At 43.3% G+C, this 17,137-nt stretch overlaps 1 protein-coding gene across 4 annotated transcripts in view; it reads left to right on the top strand.

The window, feature by feature from the left end:
- Positions 1-17,137, top strand: part of GAB1 (GRB2 associated binding protein 1) — a 138,359-nt gene that overhangs the window by 102,202 nt on the left and 19,020 nt on the right. For 2 of the 4 annotated variants that reach the window (XM_029076710.2, XM_029076708.2), the window contains exons 3-7: positions 7,251-7,473; positions 7,775-7,855; positions 9,865-10,469; positions 12,686-12,771; positions 12,972-13,275. In XM_029076710.2, coding sequence (XP_028932543.1) covers positions 7,251-7,473; positions 7,775-7,855; positions 9,865-10,469; positions 12,686-12,771; positions 12,972-13,275 — 1,299 coding nt within the window. The remainder of the gene's footprint in view (positions 1-7,250; positions 7,474-7,774; positions 7,856-9,864; positions 10,470-12,685; positions 12,772-12,971; positions 13,276-17,137) is intronic. The other 2 variants (XM_029076711.2, XM_029076709.2) reach the window with 1 other exon arrangement.

Below are 17,137 nucleotides of genomic sequence, written 5' to 3'. Positions count from 1 at the left end.
TTTTGCCACTTGGCTATTCAGTTACCAAAAAAAGAAGTCAGAGTACCCCTGAAAGGAGGACCACATAGAATAGGACTTCCAGATGTCACATTAGCACAGAAATCTAGGTCCAGAATTCTTAGCACTTCTCTGGTGAAGTGTTGTCTCCATCTTATTGCCTCATTTGCTCTTGTTTTCCCTGGCTTTGCTGGAAAAATGAAGTGAATTTCATGCTCAAGTTTACTTTGTTCTACTGAGCTCCTATTAATTCGAATCATAGTATTGTATTTAAGACTTAGAATGGTTATCTGTTCTTTGTTCCTATTGTCCTTTTTTTAGTACGGGATTTTAAATTTTGCTTTTAAAGATTATGGAGACTTTTAGAATGAGCAATTTGAAGATATAGGATAGGCAACAGCTTCATCTCTAGAGGTTCTAGGCCCCTTGCAAGTAGAAATGCGCACTTAGTGGTAATGGATGTTCAGAATTCTGTTCCCTCCCTGTACTCCACCTCCCCGCAGATGCCCGAATGTCCAACCTTGGTCCAGACTGAGTTCAGACTGGGCACCCCAGTTCTCATTTCAAGCAAAATGGACCACCTGTGGGGAAATGGAGGTGCAATTACCATACCAACCTGGGGCATGGGACAGAAAGTGTCAGCATGACTAGTCGAAAGAGTCTGGGCCTGGGAGTCAGAAGACCTGGGTTCTAATACTGGCTCTGCCACTTGCCTGTTGTGTGACCTTGAGCAAGTCATTTTGCTTTGATGTGCCTCAGTTTCCTCATCTGTAAAATGGGGCTCAACACCTGTTCTCCCTCCTATTTAGCCTGTGAGCCCCATGTGGGACAGGGACTGTGTCTGACCTGATTATCTTGTATATACCCCAGAGTTTAGTACAATGTGTGACATAGTAAATGGATAAGAAATATTATTACTCTCATTATTATTAGAAGCAGCATGGCCTAATGGCAAGAGCACGGGCTTGGGAGTCAGATGACATGGGTTCTAATCCCAGATCCACCACCTGTGTGAACTTGGGCAAGTCACTTAACTTCTCTGGGCTTCAGTTACCTCCTCTGTAGAATGGGGATTAAGATTGTGAGCCCCATGTGGGACAGGCACTGTGTCCAACCTGATTACCTTGTATCTACCTCAGCTTTTAGAACAGTGCTTGGCACATAGTAAGTGCTTAACAAATACCATTATTAGTATTATTATGGCCGTTGTTTAGTGTTATTATTATTATCATCATTATCCCAGTATGGAGTGGAAGTCCCCAGAACCACTTTGGGCTCCGATGCAGGCCCTCTGGGTCATTCATTCCTTCATTCAATCATATTTATTGAGCGCTTATTGTGTGCAAAACACTGTATTAAGCACTTAGGCGAGTACAGTATCTCTGCCATTCCCACCACCTGTCCTGTGGACTATGGTTTGGGCTAAAGTCCAGGAGTATAGAGGTTTACCATGTTGTCCCCTGGCCACAAAACTCTTAAAGTCCCCAGCACCTTTTGAGCTAGTGCTGCCCCACGTTCTGCAAGCAAGGCTCTCCTGACAACTAAGGAGTTGAGAGCTCCCCTCCTTCAAGAAGCCTTCCTAGACTGAGCTCCTTTTCCCTCTGCTCCCTCTGCTCCCTCTCTGCTCCCCCTCCACCCTCTGCTCTATCTCCCTTCACCCTTCACCTCCCCTCAGCTAAGCTCCCATTCCCTCTGCTCCTTCCCCTCTCCCTTCGCCTCCCCTCAGCACTGTGCTCATTTGTTTATATTTTTATTGCCCTATTTATTTTGTTTATGAGGTGTCCATCCCCTTGATTCTATTTATCGTGATTATGTTGTCTTGTTTCTATACATCTGTCTCCCCCGATTAGACTGTAAGCCTGTCATTGGGCAGGGATTGTCTCTATCTATTGCCGAATTGTATATTCCAAGCGCATAGTACAGTGCTCTGCACATAGTAAGAGCTCAATAAATACTATTGAATGAATGAATAGTCCTGCTGTTTCCCTGTGGAAAGAGCTCTGCTCTGAGAATCAGGAGACGTGGGATCTAGAACCTAATAAAGAGCTCTTACTAGAAGGAGCTGTTCTTCACTAAACATTGAAGCTTTGTTTTCAGAAAGGTAGTTTTAAGTGAATCCAAGTAAAATGAATCCAGCTTACCATAGAAAGAATCACATTCGACTTTCAGCCAAGGCATTAAAAACAGTACTGTAAACAGCACTCAAGACTATTTTCTTAAACAAAGCACTACAGTGAAATACCACCTCCCACTGAAAGAGAGCTGCCTAACTTGCCCTCCTTCCTTTAAATTTAAAAAATTGGGGTCACCATGTGTAAACACACACAGTGGCGTGGCCTCGTGGAGAGAGCACGGACCTGGGAGTGGAAGGACCTGGATTCCAATCCCAGGTTTGCCATTTGTCTGCTGTATGACCTTGGGCAAGTTACTTAATTTCTGTGTGCATTTCCTCTTCTGAAAAGTGGGAACTCAGTATCTGGTCTACCTTCCCCTTAGACTGTGAACTCCATGGGCGGCAACGAGTTTGTCCAACCTGATTATCTTGTATCAACTCTAGTGTTTAGTACAGTGCTTGGGACATAGTAGGCACTTACCCAATACTGTACACACACACACACACACAAAAAAAAAAAACCCACCAAAAACTCAACTACCTTCTAGTCACCTAAGAAGCTCTTGCAGTGTAGTAGGTCTTCCGTGGGCTACATGAGTACAAACAGCAGAAGGAAACTACTAGGGGGATTCAGGGGTATGAGAGAGGCTGGAGAACGACAGGAGAACTTGAGCTAGATACATGAGATATACTCTAAAACTGCCTGGCCTGTGATATTCTCAAACCCGCCCAGCGCTTTGAAGGTCGCCCATGGAGAACCCAGGAAATCCAGAGAGGCCTGTATTCTTTTTTGTTGACAAACCTGGGTGTGGTATTAATTCGATCCATCACCTTCTCACCAATCCTGCCACTTCCTAGCAGTGTTTAATCAGCATCAAGTTTATTGAATGTAAGTGTTTTACATTTTTAAATCACGGGAACTCCGGGAGACTTTTTGCAAGTTTGTTTATGATCAGCCGAAAATGGTGAGGAATGTAGGGTGAGGGGTGGGGAGGAGGGAAGTCTTTAGGAAAGCCTATAAATCCTAAATACTTTTCAGCCTACTTAATTAGAAATGATCATAATGGGAACTGTCATGTTTCTGAGACATAAATCCTGGCAGTATAGAATTAGGAGATTTACAAGCATAACCCCTGAACACTGCAATTTAGTTGAGAAGCAGCATAGCCTAGTAGATACAGCACAGGCCTGAGAGTCAGAAGGACCTAGATTCTAATCCTGGCTCTTCCACTTGCCTGATATGTGACCTTGAGCAAGTCACTTCACTTCTCTGTGCCTCAATTTCCTCATCTGTAAAACAGGGATTAAGACTACTAATGTGTCCAACCCAGTTCACTTGTATCTACCCCAGTGCTTAGTACAGTTATTGGCACATAGTAAACACTTAATAAATGCTACAAATTATTATTAGTAGTAATTATGATAATAGTAATTATCAAGGTATTTATAAATCCAGGGATGACATGTCCAATATAGTATACATTTATTTTATCCCATGAGTGCTTATATTCCTTATAATTCATTCATTCATTCAAAAATCTCATCATGTCTTTGGGCTGAAAATGGTCCATCCTTCCTCTTAACTTCTAGATGTTTTTTAGTTAATCTGGAAAAATTATTTTTCTGAAAAATCTCGAACTGCATGTGCCAAGTGAAAGGAGAGTAAAGTTGGCAGGGAAATCTGTTTGCTCAGAGGCTAGTTTTGGTTGGTTTTTTTTTCTCCAGGTTTTGCCAACTGTCATTTTAGTTTACGGTGGAAGTATCCAGGCAGGGATTATCTAAAACGGGATGAGCGTGATGAATACTATGCTGTAAACTGTCCTGCCCCCGCCTAGTGAATGCCTACTATTTCAGGGATCTTCTTGCTGTAAACATGGCCCAGAATAACTCGTCTTCTAAATCAGTTAAAAACTGTTGAAAGACACTCACTTCAGAGAGGCAAGTGAAACCAGCAGAGGTGGGTTAGGTGGGTTTTTCCAGTGGGTGCCCAGAAGGAGGGGTAGGTAACACGGTAAAATAATCTCGCTGGTGTCTGAGGGGTCGTGTCGACAGACTTATGTTAGTGTGGGAACAGGGGACATGGAAGAATGTGGCTTTCTTTAAGAAATCAATTTAGGAGTAACTCAGGGAGGAGGCTCTAAATAAGAAATGGCCTATGTCACTTTTATTTGGGTTCTGGCATTACCTTGTTCATACAATGCTCTGCACATGGTAAATGCTCAATAAATACCATTAACTGAGAATTGTTTAGTGATTTATTTCCCAGGAGAGTGAAGAATCAATATACTAAGTGCTAACAGACTTCATGTCTTTTTTTCAAAAAAAGGTATTTGTTAAATGTTTACTAAGCGCTGGGATCGATACAAAGTAGTCAAGTTGGACACAGTGCATTTCCCACATGGCGCTCACAGACTTCACCCCCATTTTACAGATGAGGAAATTGAGGCACAGAGAAGTGAAGTGACTTGCCCAAGGTCACACAACAGACAAGTGACAGAGCCAGGATTTGAACCTAGGTCCTTCTGATTTCAAGGCCTGTGCTGTATCTACTAGGCCAAGCTGCTTCTCTAATGTCTTAGGTAGTATCCTGATTTGAAAGATTCTTGTGACTCTGTTCTAGCTTTGGGGAATTTTCTTTTGGTTGCTGTGGGAGTATTGTACTCTCCCAAATGCTTAGTACAGTACCCTGCACACAGTAAAGGCTGAATAAATACGATTGATTGCTCGATTGAGATTGCTTCCTTGTTCATTGGACTCACCCAAGTGCTACCTGTAGCCCTTGGAACAGAGAAAGTGCTCAATTAATTGTGTTGAATTAGAAAGAGAACTGCAAGTTTTCTGACTTTCTCTTCCATCTGGAAATGCTCTGATCATGAGCCGTGCTGGTCCTCACTAAATTCATGTTGAACACTGGCTTGATTCCCACGATCTCTGGGATCTCCTGCCGACATCCTGGTATCACCCCAGATTTCTTCTAGTAGTAATAATGTGTATTAAGTGCATCCTGTGGGCAGGCCTGTGTACTACGCACTGAGAGAGAAAATACAGGTAGGAATTAAACATGATAGCTATCCATCATCTGGAGTATTCAGTGGGCCAGCCCCCTCATTCCTTTTTCTGGGGGCATTTATATGTATATTTCAATTTATTTTGACCATTTCATTTATAATGTTTGTCTCCCCTCACTGGAGCCGTAAGCTCCTTCCAGACAGGATCATGTCACTTCTCTATTCTGTACGTTTCAAGCACCTCGCATAGTACCCTCCATCAAGTAGTCAGTCACTCATTATGTACGACTTATGAAACTTTTAGATATTTGCCATCCAGCCACATGAAGGGAAAAAAAGAAACTTTTTGTACACTTTGTAAAATCAGTTTCCATAGCTGCTTCAGCAAAGTTGCTACTTCATTTAAAAACATAGTTATAGTCTTGTGGTAAGGATGAAAAGACAGCTATCATTAGATCCATATTGGTCACCCAGAAGGGATTTTATTACAAGGGCTATGTGACCGCCCCCCATAATGTAGGCAGCCTACAACTGTTGATATAATCACATCTCTGCCATACTGAACTCCACACCTCTGGAGAACATTTGAGAGATGAGAGATAAAAATAGTTTTTTCCACATTTATCTATACATTATAGTTTTTCTGAAGTTTATAGTGGAGCATTATTCAAGATCATGATGATGTCCGTGGTAAATAGTTGAACAGGTTTGCTAGGATTACAGAATTTCATAAACATCCGGTAAAGGCAAGAGCCGTAATTTCTTATCATCTAAGATAGGCACCTTTTCCTTGTAATTCTTCTTGCCTTGTTAAGTTTATTGGTTTCTGTTTATGGTTCAAGCCTTCTCATTTATACAGTTTGTCAGTGCTTCTATCTGGAAACTTTGACCTGCTTGGCCTCTTTAAGCAGAGAGCTTTAAGTTCTGAGTAGCTTCTTGGTAATACTGATTTATTTGGAGCCTAAGTTTTTTGTTTGTTGTGGTTTTTCAATAATAATTATCATTATTATGGTATTTGTTAAGCGCTTACTATGTGCCAGACACCGTACTATGCACTGGGGTGGGTACAAGCAAATTAGGTTGGACACAGTCCCTCTCCCACTTGGGGCTCACAGTCTCAATCCCCATTTTTCAGATGAGGTAACTGAGGCCCAGAGAAATCAAGTGACTTGCCCAAGGTCACACAGCTGATAAGTGACAGGGCTGGGATTTGAAGTCATCCTCCAATTTGCAGAAGAACTCCAGAATTAGATGGAGTTATTACTTGGAACTGAGAACAGGTGAAAGACGTTGTGGGAGAGTGTCTATACCAGGAGTTTCTTACTTCCTAACCATAGCTGAATTTTGATTTTGTCAGTTTCTTACAGCACAGACTCTAGTCCAGCCTCTTAATACAGTCAGTTCTCTAGAGCCTATTTCCATCACATGTTTATGGTAGAAAACTCCTAGGGAATGTTCTTCACACAACGTACATCTGTCTGGATACAACACGATGCAGTTTTGCTCACGTGGGTGGCATCGGTCAAGGCCTGAGTCCCATAGCGTGAGCTTTCTGTAATGTGAGGTTCTCTAGGAACACAGCCCCCACGTTATGTAAAAACTGATGGTGCCAAATACTGAAATGCCTGACGCCAAGAAGGAGCACAACTAACAGTGCTGTATGTGGGAACAGAGGGCCTAAGCAACAGATAGGCCTGCTTTGTGGTTTAGCTGGGCCTGTTAAGCATCTCTTTCTTTGCCTCCGATCAGAGAAAACATCTAAGTTTCCATAACTGGGTCATGGGACTGTCACATTGGCTGAAGGGCAGTGTCGCCCAAGGCCTTTTCAGATCTGTTTAATGGAGACTCCCTCTCTCCAGATTCCTGATGAGACAAGAAAAGAAAATGCCCCCATGGGAATTAGTTCTTCGGGGAGGTTCTTTTTTCCTCTTGTTTTTTTGTTTGTTTGTTTGGTTGTGTGTGTGTGTGTGTTCGACAGTCATGGAGGATTTGTTCAACAGATTGTCTTAAAAAGTCTTAAAAATGACACCGGTTCACTTCCCTGAGTTTGTAGGGAGCCTGGTCAAAAAAAATAAGTTCTCTCAGAAATGGGAAAGGAATAACTGAATGACTTTTTTATATATATATTTTAGATCCTGTGAAACCCCCTGGAGCCTTGCCAGCATCTGCTGAGTTGCCTTTAGCTATCAATACTTCACCCCCATCTATGCAGGCAGAGTCATCCTTAGGCTCTCTACCTCCTCCTTATCAACTAATTAATCTACCACCACATCTGGAGGCTCTTTCCATTCAAGATGATCCCCAAGACTACCTGTTGCTAATCAACTGTCAAAGCAAGAAGCCTGAACCTGCAAGGTAAACCGAAACTTTTTTCTCTATGCAATTTGGTGTCTTTATATTTTGTTACCCTCGAGTTTGAAGACTCAGCAAGAGCTCGGAGTGCAGGGACAAGCATGTCGGTCATTGCAGTGTTGCCTCATGGGAACAGTTTTGTTTCATGGGAAATCTTAAAAGAAGAAAAAGTATATTGTTTGAAAGCTTCATCTTGCTGGGAGTCATAGAGCCTGTGGCCTAGACTCAGAGTATCATTTGCTTACCAAATTCACTAACTAATTAATGGTGATCTTGCTCCATTTCTCATATGATTATAAAACAGCCAAGGTTCATCTTTTGTCTCTGAAGAAGGGGAGGAATATCTACTCCTAGAAGATTTTGAAAGCAAAAAGATGCCACTGCAGTGAGTGTATTATGGTTGGCTTGAATCTGTGTGAAAAAATCAATTAGAGAGAGTTTGAAAATCTCTAGTTCACTTGATAAAATTCTGACTCGGTTATGCATGGCTTGCTGTGAGTGTCTAAAAATTGCACAACCCTAATTTGGTTATCTGTGCTTACTGAGATTTTGTTTTCATTGTGAAGCAGAGGTAGGGCCATACCTGTAAAACAGGGATCAACAACTGGTGGCTTAATTCATCAAATAAGATTGTCATTGGTCTGGTGTGCTCTGCCTCTGCCTATCTGTTTGTTCATTGCCTCTCAATATTTCTTTGCTTCCTTGTTGGTTTGCTAGTTGCTCATAGGATTTAGGGGGCAGCTCTCTCAGCCTTGATATTTTCACTCATCACTGAGTAGCAGGCAAGTGTCTTGTTGTCAGCCCAGACTATTACCATTTTTAGGGACCCCAAAATTGAAAATATTTCATTGCAAAATTTTGTTTCTCTTGGAAAAAAAAATGGAGTGCCTTTCTTTCACTGACTAAAAGGTGTCAGACTTTTGTCCTACACGGACTCAGAAACCATTTATTAAAAATCATTTCCTTTTTTCAAGTTTCCAGGTTTCTTTTCCATTTTGATAGTATTTTGCCAAAAGGAACAATTAAAATACCATCATCATAATAATAATGATAATATTCAAAGAAGCAGTGCATTTTAAGATGGCAGGCAGATCATAAGCATGTCTTGTTCAGTGATGGGTAGAGTTTATTTTACAATCTTGGCTTTGGGTAGACTTGATTGTGGGAGTTGTTTGAGCTCCTGTTGCATCTTTAATTTCAACCAATCTTGGGATTTATTGAGTGCCTACTGAATGCAGAGCATGGTACTAAGCAGTTGGGAGAGTACAGTATAAAAGAGTCAGTAGACATGTACCCTGTCCACAGGGAGCTTACAGTCTAAATGGGGAGATCGACTTTAAAATAAATTACGGCTATATACGTAATTTCTGATTGATGCGGCGAGAGATGGGTCACTATTGAGTGTTTTTGAGGAGTTGAAAGCTGTCCTCATGTTAATTGTTATTAATGTTGTGAGTTAAAGATGCAACAAAAGCACAAAACCCATTTCAAACAAGACCTAGCTACAGTCATTATCGCAGGTCATTATTGCTCATTGTTGGCTGAGAGATTTCATATGTGTGTTTGGTTCCCTTTTTGTGGTATTTCCGTAGTTAGACTTTTAAGGTTAGACCCTGAAACTTAAAATGAAATGGAATCAATATCCGGGTCAGTAGGAGAAGGGTGAAAAATATAAAGCTGGCTGCATTGCCAAGACCAATGCTTCCCAACCCTTTTGTTCTGAGGTCCCCAGGGATCAGCCTGAACATCACCACTCCCCAAGGTACTGATATGCCTTGGGCACCTCAGAATGGAAGTGCTCTTCCAGAAGGGAGTCCAGCCCTTCTCCATCCAGGAGGCTCGCTAATTCAGAGCCAAGCACTACGTCGCACTGATGGGGAAAACTCCGTTTGCTCTGAACGTCACACCGTAGCCAGCATGTTTCTTTTGCATTTTCACTTTCTAAGGCAAGGCTTTGCTAGATCCCAGGTGGAGGGACTAATCAGATTCATGACATTTATTTTCCACGGACTCTTATACGGTGTCCAGAGGGAGACAGCTGAAAAGATGTTGTTCCGTCAAATGTCAAATCAGTCGATCGATGGCATTTATGGATGGCTCACTGCATCCAGAGCACTGTACTAAGCGTTCGTCATATTCGTTTCTTTTTCCTAGTTAAGTAGCCCTACTGGCTGTTGTCTGAAAAGCATCTCAAAGAAGACAACCCAGCCTGTTCAGAAGCGAATGGGGGTTGGGTTTTGTACACTCTCTTATTTCATGCAGCTCATTAAACGGGACACTAAGAACCAAAGGGAAAAGCTAATTTGTGCATTTTGATTGAGACTGCTCTCTGTGGAAACTGAAAAGATGCCTTTTGTCACACTGACCGTTCTGTGATGGATCATTTTTATTTAGACCCCATGCTGAGTCTGCGAAATCCACCTCCTCCGAAACAGACTGCAATGACAACGTCCCGTCTCACAAAAATCCAGGTTCCTCCCAGGGCAAACACGCGGTGAATGGCTTTTTCCAGCAGCCAAGCATGTACGACTCCCCGCCCTCCCGCGCCGCATCCGTTTCTATAGACTCCAGCCTTTATAACCTGCCGAGGAGTTACTCCCACGATGTTTTGCCAAAAGCAGCTTCTCCATCGAGCACCGAGGCGGACGGAGAACTCTATGTTTTTAATACCCCATCTGGAGCATCATCAGTAGAGAGTCAAATGAGGCACGTCTCTCTGAGCTATGACATTCCCCCAACGCCCGGAGGTACTTACCAGATTCCACGAACTTTTCCAGACGGAACCTTGGGACAGACGTCCAAGCTAGAGACTATTCCGGATATACCTCCACCCCGGCCTCCGAAACCCCACCCAGCTCACGATCGATCCCCTGTGGAAACGTGTACCATAACCCGCACTGCCTCAGACACTGACAATAGTTACTGCATCCCTACAGCGGGGGTGCCGCCATCGCGTAGTAATACCATTTCCACTGTGGATTTGAACAGATTGCGAAAAGGTCAGCACTGTTTGGCATGCGGAAGCCACTCTTAGTCCATACCATTTGCCTGAGCATACTAACGGGAAGTTTACCCTGTCCAGAGGGTCTGTTTTCTTAATCTGGTAAAACATGAAGGATTGCCCAAGCAGTAGTCCATCTTTGTAGCCAGTATGCCCAAGTGACAGGGGCAGGCCAGTAGCTGTCCGGTAGGCGGGGTGGGGAGGCTACTTCCCCACTCCTTCAGAAACCTGGCCACACCATGATTCAGGAGGAGGAGGAGGAATGCTTTTATACCTTCCCATTCCTCAGTTCCTCTGTTCCAGTACCTCAGAAGGACCCTGTGCTAGGAGAGGGGAAATGAAGCAGCCAAACTTGTCCTGTCCCTGCCTTGGGACTGGTGGAAGTGTGTGTGTTGGGGGGTGGGGTTGGAAGAGGGGGGTTGGCTGTGGCCCTCTGGTCTGTTACTCCTGCTTGACCCCACCCTCTCCTTCCTGGGAAGGGTCTGGAGCTTGAATGAGCATGAGTGGCTGGCCAGCCAAATAGGTAAGTTGCCTTTCTCCCTTCTAGTTATTGGTAAATATCTTCCTATAAATTATTTCAGATCAGCCTGCATTGGGTTCCCTGTGAATTTCTACTCATTTTTGTTTAAGCAACTTTCTTGATCCCCCGACATCTTGTCCTGGATGAGTTCTTTTGACTTGTTCAATGTGTCCTCAGCCATTTTCAACTGCCACTGGCCAGCTGGTGGTTGGATGTAGCCATGGATACAGCCAAGATGCCTCGAGGAGTGAAAGGGGTATTTAAATGCCAGATCTCCCTTGCTCTCTTGACTGCGCTTTCTCTTGGAGCCAATTAAAAAAAAAAGACAATTAGGAAAAGAAGAAAAGGGGAAAAAAAGTGGATGTGAGAGCCTGAGGTAATCTCTCACTGTAGTTTTTCAAAAGGGAGACTAGATTTTAAAGTCCCCCCGACTCTAGAATTCAGAATTCACCACCCCCATTCTTCTCAGATAAAATGCAGCTCACTTCCTTGTATTTTATTGAGGGAGTTCAAAGGACTTGTGTGCTCCTTCCCCACCCCTCCCGCTTTCAGAGAGTCATAAAACTGCAGTAAAACAGAGAAAAATCCTGGGGGACCATGCCCCAACTCTGCCGCACCCACCTTTCTCCCTGGCCTAGGCCACTTTCTTTGTGGCAGGGACAACAGAAGTAGTGGTGAGAATTTTGGTGAGAGCTTTATTCAACAACTGTTACACACAGTCTCCAAGCTGCTCCTTCCACGGTGGGGTGGGATCGGTGGGAAATTGGGCAGGAGAGGGGCAGGGTTCCACCTAGCACTGCCTTCCTGGGAGTAAAATGGAAGCAGTAGTAGCACTGTGAGGCTCTTGTATAGATCTAGCCCTCCGTGCTTCTCCCACAGTCCTTTTTGGAAGCACTCTCCTTTAACTCTGCCCCTCTCTGGGTGGCTGTGGCCACTGGGAGGAATGGTGTGGATTCTTTAAACTCCTGGGCACGTATTCTGATTTACTTGCAAGGTAGAGAGGGGTAACACCTGGAGCTCCAGAGATCAACATCATAGAAGGCAGCAAATAAGCTGACCGCTTTTTTGAGCACATGCTGGGGGCAGTCTTGGAAACTCTAGTCTTTCAGTGGAGTCTTGGAAACTCAAGTCTTTCAGGAGACTCAGAGGACCCAGGCAGGGGATCTGAATCCTCTATGCATCAGGTGGGTGTGAGGGGAAATAGACTAGATAAAGACTTAGTTTGCCCTTCAGCCTCATCGTAATGGATGTAGGATGTGGTGCTTCTCTTTTTCCGAAAGCTTCTTATAGTCCTGGAGCTGTGAGAGGCGGTGGGTAGGAGACACTTGCTTTACTGCCTGTTCCATCTGCCCCTCAGGGGGTTATCCACTTGGGTAGAGACCCTCCAGGCCTGCGGACCCATTTTTGAGCCTGGTTTAGTACATTCTGAGCCCACCTTGGTGGGGCTGGCCCAGGATATACCTTAATTCGTTTTCATAGAGCCTTGATTTTGGTTCTCAATAGAAAGAGCCCATCCGCCATCTCTCTCTACTAGGTTCCAGGTCAAGTTCATGTCTTCTCAAGTTCATGTCTTTCTGAGAGCAGCTTTTTTCATTTTGATTTTTTTGTTGTTGTTGTAAAGAGAATGACTCATTCCTGAATACTGAGGGTTGCCAGAAGTCGGAAACGTTTATAATTGGTTTGTTCTTTTTTAGATGCTACTTCTCAAGACTGTTATGATATTCCCCGAACATTTCCAAGCGATAGATCTAGCTCACTTGAAGGCTTCCATAACCACTTTGTAAGTATGTTGAAGCCGGTGCACTGTAAAATGACCCAAAGCACTCCTTGTGCTCTGGCACTAAACCAGCGCTAAGGCTTAAGAGCAGTTTCATTCTTGCCTTTGGAGTAAGTGGGATTAAAAACTGGGATTTCACATCTGACCGTAATTGCCGACCGGAGATTAAAAATCGTGTGTGTGTTTGTGTATGTGTGTTCTAGAAAAACAAAAGCATGTTGACAGTGGGAAGTTTGTCAAGTGAAGAACTAGATGAAAACTATGTCCCGATGAATCCCAACTCACCATCACGACAGCATTCCAGCAGTCTCACTGAGCCAATCCAGGAAGCAAACTATGTACCAATGACACCAGGCACGTTTGATTTTTCGTCCTTTGGAATGCAAGTCCCTCCTCCTGCTCACATGGGCTTCAGGTCAAGTCCAAAGACCCCTCCCAGAAGGCCAGTTCCTGGAGTAGACTGTGAGCCTCCACCAGTGGATAGGAACCTCAAGCCAGACAGAAAAGGTGAGAAGAGCGTGCTTGAGAAACTTTGTTTAACTCTTTGCATTTTTTCTTAAGTGTTCCAAAAGAGCATTTCATCAGAACAGTTTCCAGAATGGAATTGGAGAGATTATGCCAAACATTAATGTTGTGTGGGTTGGTGGGTGTGAGAACCTTGGTTTGATTATGACTATAGAACTGGGCCTAAGTTACTCCTATGGATTTTATTATTAAACTGTGTGTCACTTTACTCAAACCTAGTAAACCCAAACAGATCAGGAACCTGCTATTATGGTACGCACGTCTCAGTGGAAAATATGCATGTTTTTGATTAAAAATCCTTTCAAGCACAGCCAGGAAAATGAGTCAGATTTGTCGCTGTAAAGTTTATTTGATTCTTACATGATCTTGGTTATGTGCTGCTGGTGAGTGTATATCTTTAAGTCTTTTCTTCCTTGGCAACTTTGATTTGCGGTATTGTGGTCAAAATATAAAAGTATAATGATTTTGGTATAAAGTATATCTCTGCAAACCCTGTCAGGAGGACATGTAAGGTTTAGGACACATCTAACTCTTGAGATTTTTGGAAAAAGATTTGAGGCATGCGCATAGTGAGTTTGTTTTTGTTTCATTTTTTTAAAGCCTTGAAGTTTTCACGTTGTTTTTCAAATGTTACTTAAAACTAAATATAATCAAGAAAATTCAGAGTATTGACTAGCTCTGAGTCGAACTAATGTGGTTATCTTCTGTAGGTAGTGTCTATTCAATAAAGCTAAAATACAGCATTGGCATTTCAGGACATTTTATATTGTCAGTTAATGTTAAAATCTGACATTAGATTATCACTATTATTACGTTTTATTTATTTCACTTCCTTTGGCTCCTTTTACAAATGTTAATCTCTCAGCTGCTGAGAGGTACTAAGTGAACTCTGTTACTTTGAGCTTGCCGTAGCCAAAATGAATTGTCTTAGAAAATGACTTTTATTTGGAGAATTTCACACAGCACCTCTTTAAGGATGAAAGTACACTTTTCATAGTACTTTTGAGAGATTCCATCACTTTTTTCTAAGTCTGCATTTTCAATATGTAGCCAAATGGTATCCATTTTTTTCTTGAATGATAGTATTAAATTTAATCTCAAAGAGTGGGGTGGGTCTTTTACAGAAAAGAGGGCCTGCGTAGAGCACCCCCAGACTAGTAATTACATTTGAGGAATCGTGTTAAAGTCAGTCCAGTAGAGAAATGGAATGATTTTCAGTCATCGATATAGGCCACGAAAGCAAAGCAGCATGGCCTAGTGGAAGGAGCACAAGCCTGGGAATTAGTGGACCTGGGTTCTAATTCCAACTTTGCCACTTGTCTGCTGTGGGCAAATCACTTAACTTCTCTGTGCCTCAGTTTCCTCATCTGTAAAATGGTGATTCAGTACCTGTTCTCCCTCCCGCCTAGGCTTTGAGCCCTAGTGGGACAGAGACTGTGTCCAATCTGATGATCTTGTGCCTACTCCAGGGCTTAGTACAGTGCAAACACAAAGTAAGCTCATAGCAAATGCCATCATTATCTTTATATGTTGGGCCTGCTGCTCTCAGCTCTGTTGAGCCCATTCTTCCACTCCATGAAGCACACAAGAGGGCTTCATTTTCTACCTCTTTGCTTCCTTTCACACCCCTTCAGAGCTAGGATCTATCAGTTTTTCCCACAGTTTCCTACCACTTCTGCAGTAGGGGTAAGGACATGGACTTTGCAGGACTCTCTCTGAGTTTCCCCACTCTGTCAGATGTCATGAGAACTAGCACAGAACCATGCCATATCCTGAACAATTCCCACTCTCTCAGGAATGTTCCCTCCCCACCAGGTTCTCCCTCAGTGGAAAGTGCTAGAGAGATCTCATCCCTCTGTGTGAGAATGTAATCTGGAAAGACAGTCTCCTACATACAAGAAGGTTGGAGAAGCAGCATGGCCTAGTGGATAGAGCACGGGCCTGGGAGTCAGAAGGTTCCAGGGTGCTAGTCCCGGCTCCGCCACTTGTCTGCTGGGCAAGTTGCTTAATTTCTCTGGGCCTCAGATACCTCGTCTGTAAAATGGGGATTAAAGCTGCGAGCTCCATGTGGGATATGGACTGTTCCCAACCTGATTAGCTTGTATCTACCCCACCGCTTAGTACAGTGGCTGGCACAAAATAAACACATAACAAATACCATAATAAAGGAGTAGGCCTCTTCTGCCTCCTTGTCCAATCAAGATGGGAAAATGCTCCCCTTGAACAGGCGGGCATAAATTCCAGGGGGGCTAGCAAAATGTGATTCAGCAGTGCAAAATCAGTCCTAGGCTGCTTTCTTTTTTTTTTTTTTTTTTTTACCAAAGGCACGGTTTTAGGAGAAGTAGGGAGAAGGAATTTTTCCACTGTTTTTTCCAGGAGTGGGCTCGAATTGAGCTAAAGCATACACCCTCTCTCCTGATCCGTGTGGGGCCGACACCACGCCGCCTCATGTGAGATGATTGTAGAGGTAGCAGGTGCAGTTTCTGGTCATAGAACTGAAAATCTGCGAGACCACCTAAATATGGCTGCTTAGGCACCACTGGGTCCCCTTGCCCTTTTAATTAGACATTGATGAATCTGGCACCCTTATTAATTGTACAGATGATGGGGTCAAAAGAGAGGAGTGTCTTTACTCCAAAACTTGTGGGAGCTGAGCAGTCATGTCCTGACATGTAAACTGCTGTACTCTGTAGGACTCAAAATGGACCATACCTGCAGAGTTTGAGAGGTATTGGTTGGAGGTGGGGCCTGTGTGGACTAATTTGTGGGTGGGATTTTGTGAGGGTCATTCTAAACCGCCCCTCCCCGTGGCTTTCTGCATAAAGGGGCATGCCCAGCCAGGCGTCCTCATCTTCTTCCCTGAAAAAAAAACAAGCCCTTTGCAGAAAAGCCAAATCCTCCGTGAGACCGGTCCTTCACTACATTCCACTTCACTCCAGAACCCGCCAGCCAAATGCTGCCCTCTGCAGACTCTTAAATACCCTTGAAGATTCTTTTGGGATTTGTTGGTCGTGGCACAAATTTGTTATCTCTAAAAGCACTGTCCAAGGACTCCGTGAGATTGAAATTCCAAAGTATCCTTCATCACTTTTCTTTAAAAGAAGAATTCAACTTAATGATGTTTGAACTGGTACAGGGAGGTGTAATAGAGTGCCGGAGGTTCCCGGGTTCAAGTGTGAGCTCCGAAACTGGCCTGCTGTGACCATGCAAGTCACTTAACCCCTCTGTACCTCAGTTTTCCTACCTGCAAATTGGGGATAATAATACCTGCTTGTCTACCTGCCTCTCACTGGGTTGTTGTGAGGGTAAAATGAGATACATAATATGAGAGCACTTGGGGAATAAGAACCAGAGTATTATTACAATATAATTTAAGGAAAACTAATCAATTGTATCTGGCACATGAGACTTTTTAATTATAAAAGCAGTGTCACGATGTTATGTTCCAGAAGGCTAAGTAAAATTAACCAACATTCAAACTCTCTGAAACTTTATTTTTAAAAAAACTTTAAATATCCACAGTATTCAAACTGAACTGACCCTGAACTTCAGCGATGCCGTCAGGTTAAAATATTCTATACTTAAAAAAAAAGTAATTATAATAATGATGGTATTTGTTAAGCACTTACTATGTGCCAGGCACTGTACTAAGCTCTGGGGTGGATACAAGTGAATCAGGATGGATTCAGTCCCTGTCCCATGTGGGGCTCACAGTCTCAATTCCCATTTTCCAGATGAGGTTACTGAGGCACAGAGAAGTGAAGTGACTTGCCCGAAGCCACACAGCAGAAAAGTGGCAGAGCAGGGATTAGAACCCATGACCTTTTGACTCCCAGCCCCTGGT

The sequence above is a fragment of the Ornithorhynchus anatinus genome, chromosome 12 (assembly GCF_004115215.2).
Source record: "Ornithorhynchus anatinus isolate Pmale09 chromosome 12, mOrnAna1.pri.v4, whole genome shotgun sequence".
Classification (NCBI taxonomy): Eukaryota; Metazoa; Chordata; class Mammalia; order Monotremata; family Ornithorhynchidae; genus Ornithorhynchus; species Ornithorhynchus anatinus.
This window is presented reverse-complemented; position numbering and strand designations above follow the sequence as displayed.